At 41.8% G+C, this 22,741-nt stretch overlaps 1 protein-coding gene across 1 annotated transcript in view; it reads left to right on the top strand.

Annotated features, from left to right (window-relative positions):
* The window catches only part of arhgap22b (Rho GTPase activating protein 22b), a 39,409-nt gene that overhangs the window by 7,223 nt on the left and 9,445 nt on the right, over window positions 1-22,741 (top strand). The window contains exons 2-4 of the mRNA XM_071524920.1: window positions 256-455; window positions 6,511-6,598; window positions 22,032-22,160. Coding sequence (XP_071381021.1) covers window positions 256-455; window positions 6,511-6,598; window positions 22,032-22,160 — 417 coding nt within the window. The remainder of the gene's footprint in view (window positions 1-255; window positions 456-6,510; window positions 6,599-22,031; window positions 22,161-22,741) is intronic.

Raw genomic sequence — 22,741 nt, 5'->3', positions numbered from 1 at the left:
ATGCCCATGTGCAGTTTCAGATTGATTGGCCAAACCATTGAGGAGCAAAATGGATGCAGACAGACAGACAGACGGACAGAGTTTTCCTCATTTTATAGTAGGATTTGCACTTTGATTTCCCTTTAGAGAACGACCGCTCACCAGCAGATTGTGTTTCACATTACAGCCTGCTCATTCTCTCCCTCTCCCTGCTGTGTGTGTGTGTGTGTGTGTGTGTGTGTGTGTGTGTGTGTGTGTGTGTGTGTGTGCGCACAGCCCGGTCCAAGAGCATGGTGATGGGCGAGGTGTCGCGGGGCCCCTGCCGGCCGGCCTCCCCCAGCCTGCAGGAGGGGGCGCTGAAGGCCGGCTGGCTGAAGAAGCAGCGCAGCATCATGAAGAACTGGCAGCTGCGATGGTTCGTGCTGCGCTCAGATCAGCTCTACTTCTACAAAGACGAGGAGGAGACTAAACCACAGGTACTTTGATGTTGTATAGTAAGAAACAGCTACAGGCTGAAGAGACACAAACCGAGCTGCTTTGCTCAGAACAGTCTCATTTTTACTCTCTCGTTTTGCTCCAAGTGGCCAGCAGGCAAACATTTTTCACGTTGAGCGGCCAAGCGGTCGAACTGATGATTTATACATTCAGTAAACTGCAGGGGAAAACAACCTGCTTCATTAAGCAAAACCATGGGAGCCTGTATGGTTTGTCAAGCTCATTTATCAAAATGTACATGGATTTAATCTTTAATGTGATCTGATCATTTTTCAAGTCGCATTTACACCTGACTGAATTAAACTGCTTGCTCATTTGAAGTAGTGCACCTGTGATATACTGTATAATCGCAAATGAGCTTGAATCTGAACACGCATTAATGAGCTTTTCAATTAGTTGGCCTTGTGAACGCAGCCCAGTCATTGTCCTATAAATAAAGTTGGTGCAGCCATTGCTACATGACAGCTGTTTACCTGCTGCAGCAGACTGTTTACAGGATATCTGATACTGTCTTTATGCAAAACACCTTGGGTTTGATCATGAGTCTTGTATCCCTAATGCCTCAATGTACAAGGTTCTGCACACAACCAGCATGTGGCCTCTATAATTTGTGTAGACTGAAAATCCAATAAGTCTATCAGTTTTGTTTTAATATTAAACTAATTGACAAACACCATTAACATTTTTAGGCCACTTCATATGAGGATTCGCACTACCACACCTCGGCATAACCAGCAGGTGATGTGTGTACATTAGGGTTGGGCGATAGGACGAATAGATCGGCTATCGGCAATTGGCTGACTCCATCAGCACTTGATTTTTTTGGGCGATTTTTGTCATTTTATTTTGCTAATTTAATGGTCTAATTTAATGGTAAATAATTAACCTGTAAAGCTCAATTCAAAGCGTGTGTGAATAGGAACTGGCAGTTGGAGTTGGGCCACATTTTGCACGTTCTTGTTGCACTGATTTCTTTCACAAAACAGGGCAGCGAGTGACTAAATGACAGTTAAGCCTCTTTAGTGGTTGCTATCCAATCGATCGGTGCCAAAAAGCAACGTCAATTCATAAATCATATTTGAGAACTAGACCAAAAGCTGTATGTGCAGTTGTGCACCCTGATCATTTAATAGCATAATATGTTATCCCCACCTGTTTGTTCATTTGGAGGCTGCAAGCGGAGGGACATATCGCCCAACCCTAGTCTACATCAAATGCAAACCTGAGGTAGAGCTACGACCATTTCCACAAAAAAAACAAAAAACAATTCTAAATGATTTGCCATCACTCAAGATCAAATATGATCCTTCCTATAAATGAAGACACAGGTCAATATTTACTTATGATCCCTTTTGCTGAATGGCCAAGCAACCCAATCAATCTTCCAGGCACTGAATACAGTGACAGCAGGGCTCAACACAACCAAACTAAACCAAGCTGCTCTGTGCCATGCTGACACCACACTGTACTACTTTTTTTTGCCATTTTCACTAGCCCAATCCAACAGAGCTAAATCAACAGGAGATCCATTCAAATATAAGCTCAGGTCCACTCTAATCCACCAGTCACAAGAATGCACAAACTCTCATATTCACACACACACACACACACATACTCATCACATTTAAAATACACACTACAACACACTAAAATCTTTCATTTGCTCTGTTAAAATTGTATTATTTTATCCATTATGTTTTATTTATTGGCATTTATTTTTTTATAATTTCTTTGTTTTGTTACTAATGTTGTATACAGTATATTCTTTATTTAGGTGGGACACACTATAAGACCCTTAGGTTATTTTTTTAATCTCACCTGCACAACTGGCTTTCATTTGCTGTGCTGTTCTTCTTTTCTGCCTCAGAAATTATTTATTTGCACATTAATTTCTAAAATTCTAATCCAAACAAGAGAAAGGGGAAAGAAAATGACAACATGAGAATATCTCACGGTGATAATGATGATTTAGCGCACTCACAGGACAGATTGCCTGGTTTCCAGCTGGTTTCCTCTGACACTCCTCACTCTGCTTTATAACAATATTTATTACAGGTCAAATCCCCCGTGAATCCTCTGCTTCTGCTCTAATTAAGGCATTTAATTTGGCTTTGGATGCTGACTCAGATTTTCCCATTGATTCCCCCCATTGAAGAGTTCATAAGCGATACAGTAGGTTGGCCTTGCCTGACCCTTACACACACACACACACACACACACACACACACAGCGGTTGTACCTCTCCCATAAAAGCAGCTATGATTTTGGGTCATTCAGCATCGTTCACAGGCTTACACAGCCGTGACAAGAGGCGATGATGTAATCCAACAACAAAAGACGGCAGGGGCGGCTCCATCTCACACACACACACACACACACACACGGCCTCCAGAGAGTAATAATCATCTCTTTACATTCCTGGCTGAAATCTCGACACTCTCATTGATTTCCTCAGTCTCCACTCTGTGTGACTGCTGTCTATTTAATGCAGGCAGCAGCCTTCTGCCATCAGTGTCTTCCAGTCCCTGTCAGCACACACACACACACACACACACACACACACACACTACATACACACACAATGACGTGTTCTCCTGCCAGCACAGCCTCCATTGAAAGGGGAACAAATGACTGAGGGTTTTGACAGACTGTCCTTAATCAGAGCTTGCCAATACTCATCCAGCCTGTATTGATTTTCAGCCCCCCATGGAGCCTATTCACACACACACACACACACACACACACACACACATGAATGCACGCACGCACACACACACCCTCCACCCACCCTCCCCCACTCTGTGGCCAGGATGTGTGAGAAAGTGTCAATCTGGCCTTTTTTTCTTTTTTCCTCCTTCTCATCTTCTAATCGATAGGAAATTCGGGGGTGGAGGGGAGGGGAGGGGGGCTGCGAAGGCAAATCAACGCAATAGGACAAGCCAACACCGCCCCCCCCCCCCAAGACTAAAGGATGTGATAATTGGTGGAAGGAAAGGCGATATTGAAAGGAGGGCAATCTATAAAGGTTTTCTTTTCATCGTGTGGATAAATCCATTAAGGAGTGAGTGGACTTAGATTTTGGACAATGGATTTATTTTGTTGCAAGACAAACACATGGGGGGGGGGGGGGGGCTTAGTGCTCACAATACATAATGAACCTCTATTACACAATAAAACAAAAAAACATAAGACAATAACAAGCAGTAATCTGCAAGATTCATGTTTTTTTGGGGGGTTTTTTTTGTCTCCATCTGTGTCACTCAGCCTCATCACTGTGGTGTTTCTGCACTGCACTTCCCTCAGATCACCTGTCAATCAAACAGTGTGGGCGGAGCTTGGATTTTCTGCTTTTTCTTGGAGTTTCTCTTTTCTTTGTCTGTTCAGTCATGGTGGCTATCGCTGCTCATGCTAACTACCCAGTTCTTCTTCTTCTTCTGTTGATTCCAAACAAACCGGAAACGTAAAACGCATCACTTCTCTGCTTGATTTAAGCGTGCGATTAAAATCCTTTTTTCTAAAACCCAAACTGTTATTCTAGCAAGACTAAATAGGGTTACATATTGTCGCCAAGTCGTACAGTAATGTGAAAATAGACCTACACATGTTATCAATCAACAGGCTCTTATGGCTTATAATATATAGCGCTGTGTAACGGCTGCCAAAAAAAAAAAAAGCTGCCAAAGATGAAGGAGAGATTAAGTCTGATCTTCTGGCCCAGGATGATGACTGGTGTTTATGTGCAAACCAGGTGAAACAGAGGGGGGGAGTCCACATTAATGTCTACTTGTGGGAGTGAACATCAGGCTCGTGAGATTTATAAAGCAGAACAGTACGTCAGCAAGGTTTTATACATCTGACAAAAAGCCTGTGTGTGTATGCATGTTTCTAATTTTGTGCATATTCCGATTTTTTATGCATCTTGACCCTGGTGTTCACACTGCAAAAAATCTCCATCTTAACAAGTCATTTAGTGTATTATTGAGTCTTAAAATCATAATCTTCTTAAAGTAAATGAAAAAATCTGCCAGTGAGGCTCGATAATTTCACTTGTTTCCAATGCAAATCAACTTGTGTCAACAATTTTGTAGAATCAAATGTCATTTTCTTGACAGCAGTGCAGTGATCTGCCTTATTCTGACTGGTTTCAACAGACTGACTCTCATTTCTAGAAAACTCCTGAAACAAGTGAAGCTGCATTGGAGACAAGTGGAGTTATCTCTCCTCACTGCAGAATGTTTCTCTTGGTTTAAGAAAAATAAGATCTGAAGGCTGAATATGAGACTAAATGACTTGTGGATGTTTTTTTGCAGTGTAGAACAGCAAATGTAAAAGTCCTCATGAACTGAGTACAGGTTGTTTTACACTGAACAAAAATATAAACACAACACTTTTGGGTTAGCTCCCATTTTTAATGAGTTGAAATAAAAGATCGAAGACTTTTTCTATACACACAAAAGGCTTATTTCTCTCAAATTTTGTTCCGTGCCACACCTGTCAGGTGGATGGATTATCTTGGCAAAGGAGAAGTGCTCACTAACACGGATTTAAACAAATTTGTGAACAAAATTTGAGAGAAATAAGCCTTTTGTGTGCATAGAAAAAGTCTTGAAACTCATGAAAAATGGGAGCAAAACTAAAAAGTGTTGCGTTTATATTTTTGTTCAGTATATATTAATCAGTGATTGAGAGCAGCAAAACAGACACTTATTTATACACAAACTTCCCAGATTATTACTTTAAAGTCACTGCATCACCAAGCTAAAGCCTACAGGACGATCTCTCCTCCCTCTCCTCCTACATTTCCTAAGTGCCTTGGTGGTGTGATTTGTCTTCTGGGGTCACGTGTCGCCTGTTCTCCCTCCTTCACCCCCGGCCGGCTACCCGTGTTATTCCGAGCACATAGCACCCTTGGGAGCTCCCCCCCCCCCTCGCATCCATTTGTTGCCATGGAGACTAATGTTGGCGACGGCCCGGCCCTCCGGTCGGGGCGGCTTGGCAGCCTCCTTCCCCCCTGTGTGATGGAGGATGCCAGCGGCGGCTCAGCGGACCGGCCGGCCGGCGCTGGCAGAGCTTCACAGGCGGCCCGCTCCGGTTCTCAGGGCTAAATGGGTATTGATCTGGATAATGTATTCTGATAATCTGTGTGGGTTCCTGTTCAATCACAGGAGGAGCTGCTTAAATTGTTACAAGGGGGGTTAAGAGTGAAGCCAAAGGATGATAGGAAGGAAGGAAGGAAGGGAGGGAGCAAGGAAGGATGAAAGGCAGGGAGGTAAAGATTTAGTTTTTAATCTGTGTGGGTTCCTGTTCAATTAGAGGAGTAGCTGCTTAAATTGTTAAAGAGAGGTGAAGCAAAGGAAGGAAGGATGGGAAGGGACAAGGAAGAAAGGGAGAAAGGAAGGATGAAAGGCAAATGGGGAAATAAATGTATTCTTGTAATCTGTCTGGGTTCAGGAACGAAAAAAAGGGAGCAAGGAAGGATGAAGAGACGACAGGCAACATGACAAAGGGTGAAAAGAAGGTTGGAAGAAAGAAAGAAAGAAAGAAAGAAAGAAAGAAAGAAAGAAAGGAAGAAAGAAAGAAAGGGAATAAGGAAGGAATGGAGGGAGGTAAAGGTTTAGTCTGAAAATCTGTGTGGGAGTAGCTGCTGTTAGAGAAACGTGAAGCAAAAAGAAGGAATGCAGAAGGAAGGATGGGAGGGAGTAAGGAAGGAAGGAAGGGAGAAATGAGGGATGAAAGGAAGGTGGGAAGGAAGGAAGGCAGAAAAAGGAGAGGACAGAAGGAAGGAAGGTAGGAAAGAAGGTTGGAAGGAATAGAATGAGGAAGGAGGGATGAAACAAAGGATAAATGGAAGCAAGCAAAGGCAAGGTAGGGAAGAAGGAAAAAAGCAAAGGAAGGAAGGAAAGAAAGTCAGAAGGAATGTAGGAACGAAGGTTGGAAGGAAGGGAGGGAGCAAGGAAGGAAGGAAGGACGTATGGACCCCTGTCCCATCTTCTCTCAGCAGCTCAGTCTCTAAGCCCCGCCCTCTCTGTGTTTCAGGGGTGTATCCCTCTGCAGGGTTGCCAGGTCAACGAGCTCACAGCCAATCCAGACGAACCAGGAAGACACCTGTTTGAAATCGTACCAGGTGAGTTTTTTTTTCTTCTTCTCCTCCTCCTCCTCCTCCTCCTCCTCCTCCTCCTCCTCCTCCTCCTCCTCCTCCTCCTCCTCCTCCTCCTCCTCCTCCTCCTCCTCCTCCTCCTCCTCCTCCTCACACTGCAGGACTTTGTGCTCAATTCAGAGTTTTTGCTCCCATTTCTTTCTTTTTTTTGTCTGACTGTTCTCATTTATTTTTTAAAGTGATCCATCTGATATCAGTTTGAACAGACCTCCATCCTGAAATAACAAAAGACATTTATAATTATAATAATAATAATAATAAAAATAATAAAGTGCTTTACATACAAAATGAATAATGATGCAGAATTCACCACAATCAAATAAATAAAACAGTTGAATAATAAACATAAATAAAAAATAACAAAAAAAGGAATAAAAGGTAATACAGGGGATAAATGGATATAACTAGAAAACGAACAGACATGCAACTAAACACAGATGTAAACAGATAAAAGTGAACGTGAAGAAGAAACACAATTACAAAAAAATAAATGATAAAAAGGAGATACACTGCCATTCAAAAGTTCAAAAGTTTAAAAGTTTGGAGCCCCTGAGAAAACTCCATACCCCTGAAAGAATCAGCCAAAATACAGTCAAATTTATTGTAAAAAAAAAAACATATTATGCAGCCATGGCCACTTTGTCTTTCTCCTCCTTCAACTTCACACTGAGCACTTTTACATTGATTAGCCATTTAATAGAAATCTAAATGGCTAAACGTCGAGGCTAAAATGAAGCTCCACTGGGTTTAAAATTGAAAGATTAGTAACATCTGCATCTTAGACTGTGTCCTCTGGAGTAAATGACAAAATTAAAGCATTATCTCGTACATATGGACTTCTCTGGTGCATATATTTTGATAGTTACAGCTGTTTATACATTGTTTAAATATGTAATAATGTAAAGCAGAGATGAGACATTGAAATCACATCTAGTGCTGAGTGGGTTGGCTTTAAGGCTCTTGATTTTTCAGCCATTTCTCTTGCAGTTGTTTCCAACACTGGTCGACTACGATCTGTCCCCTCTAGTTTTGTTTGGATGGAGGAATCTCCCCAAATACGAAATTAATTTGTGACCTCGCTGCCTCTCTGCTGGCTGTTTGAGTCGTCGTGCTCCAGGTTTTGTGGATGCAGAGTTATGATGACAGTGATCTGTCCCATGGAGAGAGATGTAAAAACCTCATGAATCTGATCTGACAGTTCAGACTGCAGTCGCATGCATGGCCATCGATCAGATATGAACTAAATTTAGGATCAGATATGAATGTGGTCCAAATCAAAAATTAAAAAGATCAGATTCCATGAGTTTTTTTTTGTTCACACTGCTCTAAAAAACATAAAATCTGTGTTACACAGGAAGAAAAAAAAAATCAGAATTGGGACACTTTCATTTGTTCTCTGGGTGCCATTCTGTATTTAGCCAGCAGGGGGCGCTGTTAGCCAAGGATCAGCTGATGGAAATCTCCTAATCAGACAGATCATGACCTCAGAACTGGTGACATGTAAAGTCCTAACTGCACCTACATCATGTTTCTAGCTTGTGGAGTGTGAAAGTCAATTCCTAGAAGAAGAAAAAAAAAAAGAAATAAATAGAAAACAAATTACCTCTCATCATCCAGCGCTGCCTTGTCCCTGTAGCTCTCCTGGCTGTCAGGAGCCGTCCTGCTCGACATGCAGAAGCCTGGCCTGGGGCTGAACAGGCTGCTTAGATCAACCTGACACAGCAAGCAAGGTTTCACTCAATCAATACAGAATTCACGCTCAGTCCGTCGCCTTCAGCATCTGACTGAGCGGTGGCTTCCTACAGCTGTCAGAAGAAAGCAAGAAATGCTGCGTGGATGCAGGGTTTCTCTTTTATTTGGCATTTTACTAGACACAGTGGAGAGAGAGAAAAGGTTGAGAAAGAGTGATGAGGGATGACATGTGACAAAGCTCCCAGACTAGATTCAAACCCAGGACGTCCTGGGTGCATGGTATGTGCCTTAGACCAGTGTTTCCCAACCCAGTCCTCAAGGAACCCCTTTTCCTGCAAGTACTGGTTCCAGCTCTACTCTTGCGCACCTGGTCCAGTTAAGGTCTTAATGCTGATTGGTTAAGCAGTAGAGACAGATCTACCTGAACAGAGCAGCATGAAAGTGTGTAGGCCCCAATGGGATCAGGTGTGCAAGAGAAAAGATGGAATAAAAACTTGCAGGACAGGGGGTCCTTGAGGACTGGGTTGGGAACCACTGCCTTAGACAACAAACTGTCCAGGATGCTCCATCCATGCATGAGAGGGACTTCTACCATGGTTACTTGTGTAGTAAATCTAACATGAGGGGCGTCCTGGTGTCTCAAAGGCCTAAGGAGCGTACCATGTAACCACAACAACCTGGGTCCAAATCCGGCCCAGGACCTTTGAATCTCGCATGTCATCTCCCTCTCTCTCCCAGTCCTTCCCGTCTCTCTCTACTTTTAAATATCTAATGAAGGGACACATCCCAAAAAAATCATCCAAGCCATGACATGGCACTACAACATCTACATGACTACAACATCTCTAACCTGAATACTATAATTTACACACTGAACCACTGGATCGCAGCTGAGCTTTAGCATACGTTCATCCTGCTGACTCTCTGTATCAGTCTGTCATTTGGGGAGTGTTTGCTCGGCGGTCTCTCCTGGTGTTTAGAGTGGCCAGCAGGCTTGTGAGTCTCTGTGTGTTTTATTTATGGCGGGTCAACATGGCAGAGGGGTGTGAACCCCCCAATCGGCCTCTAACGTGTGGACAAGCCTGCAGGCCAGAAAACTGGGAGTTGAGGCGGGAAGAAAGGAGGAATGAGGGAGGAAAAGAGGGCAGACGGACAGGGAGGGAAGCAGTCAGGTGTACGGTGGCCAGTTCATCCTCAGCTGCTGGACTTGTATCAGGTTTAGCTGTCTTTTGTCAGACTTAGATGGAGTTGTATCAGGTAGGGCTGGGGGAAAATGCAGGGAGACAGGCGGGACAGGTGGGACAGACAGGCATGACAACAGGACAGAGAGACAGGATTCAGGCACATACAGGAACCAGCACCTCTTCTGAACTGGGTTGAACTGGGTTGGTTGAGATGAACAACAGGAGTCTGACTGGATTTCAATCTGTATGGTTTACATTCCTCCCTCTCTGAAAAAGCTGATGCCTCCTACATCTAATGTTTATAAGATATTAGATTTGTTCGGGACGCGGGGTTTCCCTCCTCTTTCTTTCTTTCTCTAGTCCTTAATCAGCTTAGATATACATTTTAAATCTTGTGAAATCATAAATATTTGCAGCCTCTAGGCTTCTTAAAAGTAATTTACCGAGTCAAATAGCCTGGAAATCGTTTGGCAAGCTCCTCATTCTGTGTGTGTACGGCTGCAACAGAGGGTCCTGAGTGGGAGCAGCTTTGTGTTTGGGGGGCGATAACGAGACTAAAAGGTTGAAAACCACAAGACTGATTGTGGATCAGCACTCCCAGACTGATAAACCTTCAACATGAGGCCAGGTCAGGAGGAGGAGGGGGGGGGGTTGCTGGGTCTGTGATGATAAATCAGCTGCTTGCTCTCCCTTTCTGTCTCTTTCAGCAGCGCTTTGTTCTCTGTAACAGTAGCCTTGTCCTTCAAAGGAGGACTGGGACCTCGCCTGTTCATCTGGGTCATGTCATTGACTGACAGACTTGGCGTGTGTGTGTGTGTGTGTGTGTGTGTGTGTCCAGCTCCAGGGTAAATCTACTGGTCATGTTTATTGTGGACATATGGAGTTCCCAGCTCTCTTGCAAGGCACTTACTTAATAACTGCAGTTCTCTGAGTCCCTGCCTGCTCACTCACTGTCAGATGCTCTGAATAGTGAATAGTGAAAAGTATTAAATGTCTAAAATGTAAAATGAAGGTCTAGACTTTATCCAGGTTTATAAAAGCAGCCTGAAGACATTTCCTCATCGACTCTGATGCCGCAGCACTGATATCTTCTTAAAGTGTGAAAGAAACAACATACATTCTGTCAAAAAAGTAAGCAAATGAACAGAAATGTAAAGGTTGAAATCAACAGTAAATACAAAAATCTTATAGCTGCACAGTCTCGTAGTCAGCCTCTCTAACGGGCCCACAGTCAGAACCACTGTAAAAATCATCCTCCATTTATTATAAATGAATACTGCAGACAATTCTTTATTGAATGTTAAACAATGGAACCAAATTAGTGTTATTGTAATGCAAAATTTGTGTCTCTCAACCCAATTTCCGAGGCCTTAAAAGAGAACAAAACTTGATTTATTCCAAACACTTCCATTTGGCAATCAAGCCAAACAGCAGCAGTAGATCAACAAGCATGTAGTTAAAAGTTGAACTTCTACTAAGGCTACAACCATAGTTAATGCAAAGTGAGCAATGCACCCAAACAAAGCTGATTCAACAGTCATGTGCCTGAGTTTCAACTGAACCAAAGCTAAAAAAGCCGCTTGGCATGAAGGAAATGTGGAAATAATCGGTTATTTTTAAATATTCTTTGTATTTAAGGGCTGACTGGAGGCTAAGCCCGCTTTTGTGGCAGCGTGAAGCCATTAAGCCATCTGGGAAACAACACACACACACACACACACACACACACACACACACACACACACACACACACACACACACACACACACACACACACACACACACGCCTGTGCAAACGCAGCCACTTCAGCTAATTCATTATTGTGGACTAGTTGTTTAGGCAGCCCACACACTTGCACCCCATCCTTAAAACACACACACACACACACACACACTTTTTCTGTCTCAGTACTTCTCTTTCCCCAGAAGCATCAACACACACATCAGAGTTTAGAGCTGCATTTTCTGCCCCAAAATCAGCATGAAAACACAAATGTTTCTTTATTTTTACTATTTTCCACATTTTAGAATAACAGTAAAGACATCAAAACTGTGAAATAACACAAATGGAATTATGCAGCGACCAAAAAAAGTGATAAACAAATCAAAACTATCTTATATTTTAGATTCTTTAAAGTAGCCGCCCTTTGCCTTGATGGAAAGACAAAGGCTTTGGAAAGAAATTCATACATAGGATCAACTCCACTATTTATATTTGTCTAAGAAACTAATTTCAAGCATTTAAGCAGAAGCCTTTAGATCAGAATGGCTTTAAGAGAATGAAAAACATAGAACATTCAATCAGGTGGGTCCAGACTTTTGACTGGCAGTGTATTAACGTAACGGAAAAGTCACAGGTAGGAAGAAAGAGAAAGTTTACCCCAAACCTCCGGCTGTGTCACTGCCTCGCTCGACCAATTGGAGCGATACAAGACTCTCCGCTTACTTTGACATGCATAAAACATCAGCAACATACAACAATAGCTTGATTCATGGCCTTCAGACGGCGCTGTCAGAGACTGGAAAACAAGCGGGGAGCTTTATTTACAGGAAAATCCCTCCTCAGATCCTCTTACACTGCTGGATCTCATCAGTCTGTGATGTTCGATGCATTCCTGGAGTTATTTTGTGATGAAAGCGTTGGAAATTTACTTTTTTTGGTGAACCCACTTTCCCTCAGTCTGACTCATCTACGGCTACTTCGGTTAGTGTTTTCCTACATTTCCCACAATGCAATTTTGACAACCCCCAGTTGAGAAAAAGTGAGATTCGCCCCTTACTCAAAACTCAACCTGTCTCTCTGCTGCATTGCATTCTGGTCTCTCTCCTGCTCCTGTGGGTGGAGAAATTGGTCTCTCTCCTCTTCTACGATGGATTTCTCCCTGTATGATTGCTGAACGTCTCTTGGTGCAAAATGGCGGCTCTAGAAAAAATTCTGAGGGACTGACACCAAAACCTGACGTCTACCGCTGAGGTTTTACATCCTGAAACATTTTCTCATATCAAACTCCACTGGGAACATCTGGAGGTGATGTCACCTCGTCTACGATTGGCCGGTTATCCACCAAGAAGAAAAACACTGCTAGGAATTGACTGAAATTGTTTTTAAGATACAACTACAGAATCTGTTTTGTGGCAACATACTAGAAAACAATTCCGCCTTCAGGGAGGAAAACAATGTAAATTTGAACTGCTTGCACACACTTACACACACACACACACACACACACACACACACACACACACACACACACACACACACACACACACACACACACAGTCACGCTTTAACCACTCGTGTGTAACAACATTACACTCTAAATATGGGTTAGTGGGATAATAAACATCCACTAAGCACGGCATATTCCAAGCACGTTATGAACACCATCTCATGTATAGACACTGCTGTACAGACCCTGGTGAAGGTGTTAAAGCCAAAAGGTTCTTTGTTTTACCGTTAAAATTAAATCCTCCCTCTTCAAATTTCTTTTGGACTGATTAAAACATTATGAACCCAAATATGAACGAGAAAATCACGTCTGACCCGCCCTAAAAACAACGCTATAATGTAGACACAGTATAACACAGTATAAATGAGCAATATTTGAGATTTACAAAGGTATACAAGAGGCTAAATATGTCACAAAATGTATGTTCAATGGTCATATTTTAAGTGGTTTGAAATATCCTTAGTTTTTGTTTATCTTGTGTGGGCGGAGCTTGGATTTTCTTGTTGCTGCAGTTTGAGTTTCTCTTCTCTCTGTCTGTTCAGCTCTCTGTCTGTTCAGCCATGGTGGCTATCGCTGCTCATGCTAACTACCCAGTTCCTCTTCTTCTGTTTATTCCAAACAAACTGGAAACGTAAAACGCATCACTTCCTGTACGGCAGAGGATTTTTCCCGGGAAAGAGCTACCAGACACCGGCTGTTTAGAACAGACAATGGAGAGGATTTATGAACTGGATATAGGCTGAATCGCTGCTGTGTTAAATCAATTGGTGATAGATAGTAGCAAAACAGACATTTATTTATATGAAAATGCCGCAGAGTATTACTTAATATAAGGCTGGAACAGATCTGACTTGAGGAAGAATCCAAAGTCTGGTTGGCCTGAATCTCACAGATTGATTAGCACTGTCTGTCTGTTTTCCCTCTGTGTGTGTATACAAGTTTGTTTGACAAAGATGGGAAGACTGCCCATCTCCCAGTTACTGCACACACACACAGAGAGAGAGAGAGAGAGAGAGAGAGAGAGAGAGAGAGAGAGAGAGAGAGAGAGAGAGAGAGAGAGAGAGAGAGAGAGAGAGAGAGAGAGAGAGAGAGAGACCTCTCTCACTCCTCCTCAGGGATTTGCTGCTCCCCAGGGGGTTGAGGGAAAGGACCTGCTGCCCACGCTGCTGAATGAGAGGGAGAGAGAGAGAAAAAAAAGAGTGAATGAATGGACAGAATAAACGAGTGAAGAACAAGAAGTGGGACTCGTTTGACGGGTTTTGTGTCCGCTGGCATCGAGCATGCCTCACTGGCAGGTTCTGCCCATCAGTGCTACCTGCATACGGATCTACTGCAGAACGGACTTTCTGGAGGCAGGGAAGCCGGTTCATGATCCAGCTTTAGCCCAGATCCAGTCCCAGTCCCAGTCCCGGTCCCAGCCTGCTCCGCTCAGCCAGACATGGGGCTGGCCTGCTGCAAGCCGGACAGACTGAGGAAGCAACACCTTCAAGGTAACGGGAAACGTAATGGGATGTTGGAGAGCTTCCTTGTTTCATTTTGAGCAGAGCTTTGAGTAGAGCTCCTGCTGTCACTGTGGCTCTGATGGGCTCAGATACACTGAGGCAGAACCAGTGTCTCATTTATCCACTCAATTTTCATATGCAGTGATGTCAGCTATTGTGTCTGTATAAGATCTTTTTTTTTTTTGCATGGATTAGTGACTTTTTTGCACTGTATCAAGCTACTAGCTGGCCTGTTGTTGGTACATGATGTAGCCAGTTGTTATGAGTCTAAAAGTTTCCCTCACAGGACAATCAAGATTTGACATGAATTTACTTTCAAATTCTCTATGGAACTACAATAGACTGAGCTACACAGTACAATAAATGTACATGCAGTTTCGCTCCAAAATGAGTTATCCACCATTTTTAAAAAAGTGTCACTTTCTTTTACAAAATGTTTGACTGAATGAGCGAATAAACTGGCACTTTGTAAAGGATAATGAGTTATTTGGTTGTCCAGGCGCTGGGGCACTGGCATTATTGATGAGACAAAATGAAGAAGTTTACATTAGACAATTAGGTAATATTAACAAAACTGATGTATAATCTGTTGCAACTTGGCAACTTTGTCGCTGGATTTAGGGACTATTCAGGCTCCCTGGCAACTTTACTTCTCCAAAACAACTAATGACAAATCTAGCTACTTTTTCGAACCGTGGGGAACAATGATAATGTGTTGACACCCAAAGGATCTGATGATAAATCAGTACGGCTGTTGCGTAAAATTTGTGCTACTTGCTTGTCTAACCAAAAGATGTCTGATGGTCACAGCACTTCCCATAAAGAGTGTAGCTCCTCCCTCTGCTGAGAGGCAGGATGTAGCACATATATTGATATGCAAATTATCGTATTACATCATCTGGCGACCTCTTGCGACTTTTTGAGCAGCCAACAGCTACTTTCCTTGGACAACAATTGGCAACACTGGACACAGTACTCTTCATGTGTTTACTTTTGCTTTGTTGCTAAGGCTAAGCTGTTGCTCTGAACGCATTCTGTAATCAAGGAAGCATTTTGAAATTTGCAAAAAGAGCATGATTGAAAAGTATGTGCAGAAAAATCACTGACGGGTGGATTACATGCGGTGACACAGTATCACAGTTGTTCACTGTGTGTTGTGACTTGCAGTAGTAATATTGCAGTGGGAGCTTGTTGTGTCTACAGCGATGCATGCTGGTCCAAAAACATGAGCCTGGATCCCGAGGATTGCTGCAGGGCTAGAAGAGCTGAAGTGTAAATGCTTTCTTGGTTGTGGTTCGGTATTCCTGCACCGATGTGTTATGAAACAACACACACATATGGCAGACAGCAGTTTTTTTGCAGGACCGGTGTATTGACAAGACCACTTCTAGTCGGTTTGTCTCTGAGAAGATCAATATATTGCTGTGTATTGGCGTCCTGCAGCAGGAGACGCTGTGGAAGTTCCCCCTTAAAAGAAAAATACTGGTGTTTATTGAAGTCTGTGCCAATCATCCAGGTTCCCTCTCTGTTTCTGCACACAGTCAGCATAGTTGCAGATATTAGCGCTTGTTTTCCTCCTGCAGAAGAAGAATCCATTTGCTGCCGTTCATTCTTGTCCGTTATGAAAAACAAACTTCCACAGAGCGAGAGAACCCATCACAGGAAACATGAAGCCAAACTCTCCTCTAGGAAATAATCCCTCAAAAACACTTAACTGTCACATCCATCGTGTTTTTATATAGGATGTCCACTTTCTGTATGAACCAGGCTTGTTATATTATTAGTTATGAAAGGCAATAGTAATTTTACTTATATATTTATTCCCTTCAGTTCATGGCTTGTTGCCTTCTCTTGGACCCCAAAATAATAAATAAAAGTAACACATATATGCCATCCAGATTGTTCATTAAAATCACCGACATGCAACGTACTAAGCAGCTTCTGCAACTTAAGCAACCTAACATGAGCAACTTGTAACTTCTGATAGTCTACTAATTGCTAACACAAATGCTCTCTGACAAAAGGAAAGAAACCTGGCTCAGCTTGAAGTTGTCCTTCAAATAGATTTATTATCACAGTTATAAGTGGACAAACTAGTAGTAGAAGAGTAGAACATGTTGATAAAAAGCAGATTATACTTCTGTTGTATTTATAACACTATTTTCTGCAAAGGCTGATGCTTATTTGGTTACCTAGCTATATAAATGTGCTCTCGTTCTTCCTGTCTGTCTGTCTCTCTCTCTCATATAACACTAATAACGAGCAGCACAGAGGTCGTATAAAGTTAATCCCCAACCAATCCACAGACCCCAATCATCAGTCACATTATTAATAGAGAACTTGGCCTGGGGGACGAGGCATGCCGGCAGGTTTAAAGGTGTACAGTACAAACTGGATCGGTGCACACAGGAGTGAGTTTACAGTGCCACAAAGAATACTGCAGTACATTTGCATGAATCTGTCACACAGTACAGAAACAGGGGGTAGGTTGAATATACATCTATGGGCAGGCAGGGTGGCTGAGTTGTTAGAGAGACCGTCTGGTACCTGAAAGGTCACAGGTTCGATCCCAGCAGCAGCCATGTGTCCTGTCAGAGTTACTCAGATGAGGAGCTGAACCTGCCTGCACTCAGCTAAATGCCTAGAGAGCAGATCCAGGCTTTATGCATTATGTGGCACCAGCCTGAAGACATTTCCTTGTTGCAACCCGGATAACTTGTGACTGGTCAGTGGTTCTGGTAGCATTGGTGACTGGACTTCATAAAGGGACGGCCAATGGTGACTTTTCAGTTGTATCCTAGCAACTACGGCTGGTGCCATGGAGGTCCATTGGAAAATTGTCTGTGCTCAAATAATGGCTAAATACATACTGTAACAACCAGGCTAGAAAAAGAGAGAAACATAGAGAGAAAGGTAGGTTTGTTTTCATATTCCTGTGACACAGTAAACTGTCTTGTCTTTAGCCCTAGTCTCTACTCCAAAACACTTTGAGTTGTAGCTTGAGACTCTACAACTCAAAACAAACAACCATACAACAAAAAAATACCACAATATAGTTTTTTTAAAATCACAATAATTTCACAGATAATCACAAATAATCACAAATCAGCTTTATAATTATACAAAATATCCTTTGTTGAGCAGAATTTATCCAATCTATTTTTAAAAGAATTAACTGACGGAGCCTGCACTACATCCTCTGGAAGCTGTTCCATGCTCTTACAGCACGAAGTGTGAAGAAGATTTTTCTCTTTTCAGAGAAACACCTTAGTGGAAATAATTTTAAAGAGTTCCCTCTTAACTCATACCTATTATTCCAAAAGTGGATGACAGGCTCGGCTGTTATATCATATATACTGTAAACAAGTTTATAGACCTCAATCATGTCTCCTCTATGTCTCCTGTATACTAGAGTTGGTAGTTGTAATTTTCTTAACCTCTCTTCATATGACATCTCTTTCAGACCTATATATACAGCTAGCTAGTTAAACAATGACCACTTGGTGAAGGAAAAATAAGAGATTAAGTTATTGTACCTGTATGAATGAAGAAGTTGATAAGAGTTCCCTAAAAGCTTATTCCTTTCTCCCATGGTTTTCTGTCCAGCTGCACAACAGAAAAGAGTGAGTAGGAAGCTGGAGGAGTATTACCTGCATTCGGTAACATGAGAATATAGTTTCATAGATGTATCAGTGGTGAAATGATCAATACAACAGCACAGAAATTTACTATGACTATTGAATTCTGTTCAGGTGGCCAAACCTGTTCACAGCTATAATTGCCGAAGAGCTGAGGACCTCCAATATGGCTGCCAGAGGCTGTGCGTTAAATCACTGGAAATGCATTAAATCACCAGCCCTCTATACTGATCACAGGTGTCTCCACACTAGTTTGACAGTTTAATAAGTTCACAGTGTGACACCAGCTATGAGGACACTTATTCTGCACAGTGAAAACTATCCTCGTCCTCCCTCCCTCCCTCCATCCATCTATCCCTCCTCCCTCCTCTTCTCTCCTCCTCCCTCATTCAGATGATTAACGCTGTCCGTGGGCAGTCTGACATTTTGAGAACAGAAGCTATTATCATAAAAAGAATATATATCTTCAATAAACACACACACACGCTGTATTTTACCACCGAAAAGTTAAATATCCTCCATAAAAGGAAACATTCAGCCTCCTCACAGGCTAAATGCTAAATGTCTCCCTCCCTCTGGACTCAGCAGGAGTAAAATCAAATCCATCAAGTCTGAGTTCTTCAGACTTTGCACTGAGAGGAAAGTTGACTTTAAAGTGTGTCTCTTTAAACTCCAGTCAGTGTTATCTTAATTGTCTCCAAATGGGATCTTTGTACTCCGTCCAATCCAGGCTCTGGTGTTTTGATTATTTTGGTGTCTGTCGGCTACGTTAGGATTGATTTTTTGGTGTGTGTGTGTGTGTGTGTGTGTGTGTGTGTGTGTCTCTTATCAGGCCACGATGCCTTGAAGAGGAAGTATTGGTTGTGGCTCGGCTCCTTTATGTCTGAGTCTCCTCTCCGCTCTTTATCAGCCTTTTAATTTGCTTCTCTTCCTGAGGACGAATTGAAAGCTCCACTTAGTTTCTGCAATATATCGAGTTTACTGTATATGCACTAATATATAGCCAGAATATACAGAAGAGAACAGTTTTTGGAGGGACTTCTTATGCTTTTGTCCTTGAAAATGCTTTGAAATCTGGTTACATATGAAGAACGATCCGGTGAACACATCAATAACAGAAATTCGTAATCCTGTGCAGGAGATAATGAGCGTCTACAGTCAATTTGGAAGGTTCCCACCTCTCCTCCATTGATGGGCAGTGTCTTGTGTATCTAACATGTCTCCGTCTACCTGCCACACAGTCTGGACCTTTAATCTAATGACGACTTGCTGTCTGTCAATCTATTATGTAGATCCAGGCGTGGAAAGAATAGTAAGATATCCTACTCAACATATACTAGTGATGCAGAAAATTTATTGGACATAAGTAAAAAGTACTAACACAAAAATGCATTCAAGTAAAATAAGATGAAACTCATTTGAAAATAGGTTGTTGCAGCGGCAAAAGTATAGGATTCAGCAAGGAAAAAAAATATAATATAGACACAAAAGTCGAATATAAAAATAAGCAAAAAGAGAAAAATATAAGTAATAAAATAAAGCAATAAAATAGAATATGAACAAACAAAGAAATAGATTGCTAACATTTATTATTTTACATATGTTACCTACAGATAGATAGGTAGATGTTACTAACATCCTCATTTAAATTTAAATTATGAAATATCAAACATGTCATTCAAAAGGTACTAGGGCTGTTTCTTTTGCTACTTTGTATATAGCCAACTAGCTATAGCAAGGCTAGCAAACTAGCTAGCCGACAACCAGGCAAAAACATACCAATAATAGGCCTACTGTAGCTGGTTAGATGTTAGCTAAGCTACTGTCATAGATAAATTTCAGCATATAATGTTATGCTATTTAAAGCCTATTACTGATGCAACTCTTATGGAGAGCCTTCAACATTTACACTTTGTAAAGAATGCAATTTAAAATGTAGTGATAGCATAATACATAGCATAAAAGTAAAAGTGAAATTACTGACTTCAAAAATACTCAAAAGTACACAAAAAAGCCGCTCAAGTTACAGTAACAAGAGTAAATGAAATGTGTCCCTTGGTTTGAGAAAAGTGAGATTTAAAGGAAAGAAAGTATGAGAAAGTTGTTGAGAAAGCCGACTTTCAGAGTGATGGCAAAACAAGATCATGGTAATCAGATTGGATTATGGTTTCTGGTAATTCCCCATGCTGGTTTTCTCTTGTTTCTTTTTTTCTGGTTTTATAGCTGAATGGTAGTGAATCACATGGTCACAAAGCATGAGAATACTACAGAACAGTTTAACTTATAGTAGCAAAGACCAAAAAAACATTATGTGTTAGTCACAGTAATGGTAAATACCCAGTTTACCATTTCAAGACAGAGGACCACATCTAAGAAGACAGAGCAGCGTGCGTGTGTGTGTGTGTGTGTGTGTGTGTGTGTGTGTGTGTGTGTGTGTGTGTTGTTCATCATTGCAGTGTGAGTTTGCAGAGCTGGGTGACAATGGCACTTAGCTTTATGGCACCACTGTTTATATTTGGATTCCCTTCTCACAGCTAAATGACTGTGAGCAACACCATCCGACACTAGCCGGCTCGGCCGAAGGAAAAACACATCACATATTCTCCATATCATCTAAACCTGCAGCAGATGGTTTAACTTACAGGTTGTGTCTTGGTTGACCAAAACAATAGATACACAAATGCATGGTGTCATAAAAATAACAATAAAAATGCAAAAGATAGGCTATCGTGTTTGCTGCACTGTACTGCATCCATGATGTTAATGTGACTTCTTTATCTAGCAGCTCTTTATCTAGAAGATTGTTCAAGGTTACAGGAATATTTTGCACCTTATCTTGCTCTTGTCTTGGGAAAAAAAAATAAAAAATGTACTGCCTGGCTGTTACATCTCGACCTACCACGTCTTATTATGCATGATCATTCTAGGGTCATGGGAATATTTTGTTTCCTTTGCACTCCTTACTAGTGGTCAGATGTGATGTTAGTGAGGTAGAATAAACCTAAAAAATTAGGCTTATTCTACCTCTGCACTCATTATAAGTTGTTTTGTTTCAGAGTCTCAGCTAAAGATGTAAATGTGAAAAAAATTCACTGATGTCTTAAGTCCATATTTCACTGGAGGATATAAGAGTTCAATTCCTGAAATGTAAAGTGGAAATAAAGTGGGGTAAAGAGAACAATACTGCCATCTAGTGGCGACTCTGAAGGCATTTGGGAAATGGTTTTGGGGGTTGAGAGATGATTTAAGGCATGTGAAAAATTATATTTCTATCAAGCAACATATTATTAGGTTTTCAATCTGTTACAAATGCCTGTGTTTTTGTGATATAATGAACATTTGCAGCCTCTGGTTTGCTCTCAATGATTAGTCTACTATAATAGCTTGGAAAGGGAAAATAAAAAAACATCATTTGAAGTCAAAAGTTCACTAATTGGCATGTTTATGTCTGGAGCAGTGGGGCGCAAATACAGCTCATTCTGAGGGACACAGGCCAAAAAATTATGTAGTGTAGAACGCCAAATACACAAGGCAGAAGGTGTATGTGTGTATGTGTGTGTGTGTGTGTGTGTGTGTGTGTGTGTGTGTGTGTGTGGGGAGGAAGAGCACCATGTGTCCTGGCAAGGTAGGCAGACTGGGCTCCACAACACTCAGTATACTATTTTTTTCACTTTGTATATGAACTGTGTCACTGGAAATCCACACTCCACTGGAAATCCACACTCCACACCCACAGACATTTACCCACTGTCTGCATACAGAATCTTTGCACAGACATTTTGCACAAACATTTGCACAGGACTTTTTGCACAGACATTTCCTCACTTAATATTACCCTGTATATTATACATAGTGTTCTTTGGATATTTATTATTATTCTCTCTTATCTCTACTTTTTTTTATACCTTGTGTTTCTTGATAAATGGCATTCAGAGTGGAAGGCAAAGGAAGAATTTCATTGTACGAGGAAACTTGTTTTTAACTTGAAATGACGGGACATTAAAGCGGCTGATTGGCTTCATCAACTTTTAATTTACTAGTCACAGCTCTTCTCAACCCGCCGCTCCTCCAACTGTCCTCCATCACTCATTTTTTCCCACCGTATTCTGTCTCCCCCACCCCTCCACCCCACCCCTCCACCCCCCTCCCCTCAGGTGGGACAGGAGAGAAGGACCGGGCAGCGATCAGCCATGAAGCCTTCCTGCTCATGGCGAACTCCCAGACCGACATGGACGACTGGGTCAAGGCCATACGCCGCGTCATCTGGGCGCCGTTCGGAGGAGGTAAAACCCAAACTTTAAAAAAACACTAGCCGAAATTATAGAAGTTCAATTTCAAAAGCACAGAAAGGCCGCAGGTTCACTAAGGTCTAAACACGCAAAGAACACGCAACCAGCACCTCGTAGAAATGGTCAATTTCGATCTAAACTATTCAAATTTCCTCAAGGGATTCCTCATCTCAAATGGAAACCACACGAAAATACAGTAGAAAAATCGGTTCCCAAAGGGTCAGAGAACTTCAAATAGAAAAGGTGGGAAACCATATGATGCACAAAACAAATACTTAAAAGCAATAAATGAACACAAATCTGAGTAGCTGCTAAACCAAGCCAATATTTGTGTTCATTTATTGATTTGAAGTACTTGTTAGCACTATTTATAGCAAATAAACTTCTTGTCTGCTTGTGTCAAGTTGGAAATCTGTCTTGCAGCAAGGCGTACAATACGTAATTAACAATACACAGAAACATACAAGACACATTAAGGTGAACTATGGAAAGAGCAGAAGATTGTGTGACCAGGGAAGTGGGGGAAGAAGAATTTCTGCTTATCAGTGTGGCTGAAAAGCACTATCAGGAGTGCT

The sequence above is a fragment of the Centroberyx affinis genome, unplaced genomic scaffold, assembly GCF_046629955.1.
Source record: "Centroberyx affinis isolate AG114_WGS23_722 - 3 ecotype Tasmania unplaced genomic scaffold, CSIRO-AGI_Caff_v1 ptg001248l_1, whole genome shotgun sequence".
NCBI lineage: Eukaryota > Metazoa > Chordata > Actinopteri > Beryciformes > Berycidae > Centroberyx > Centroberyx affinis.
The sequence above is the reverse complement of the archived record's forward strand: the minus strand, read 5'-3'. Positions and strand labels throughout refer to the sequence as shown.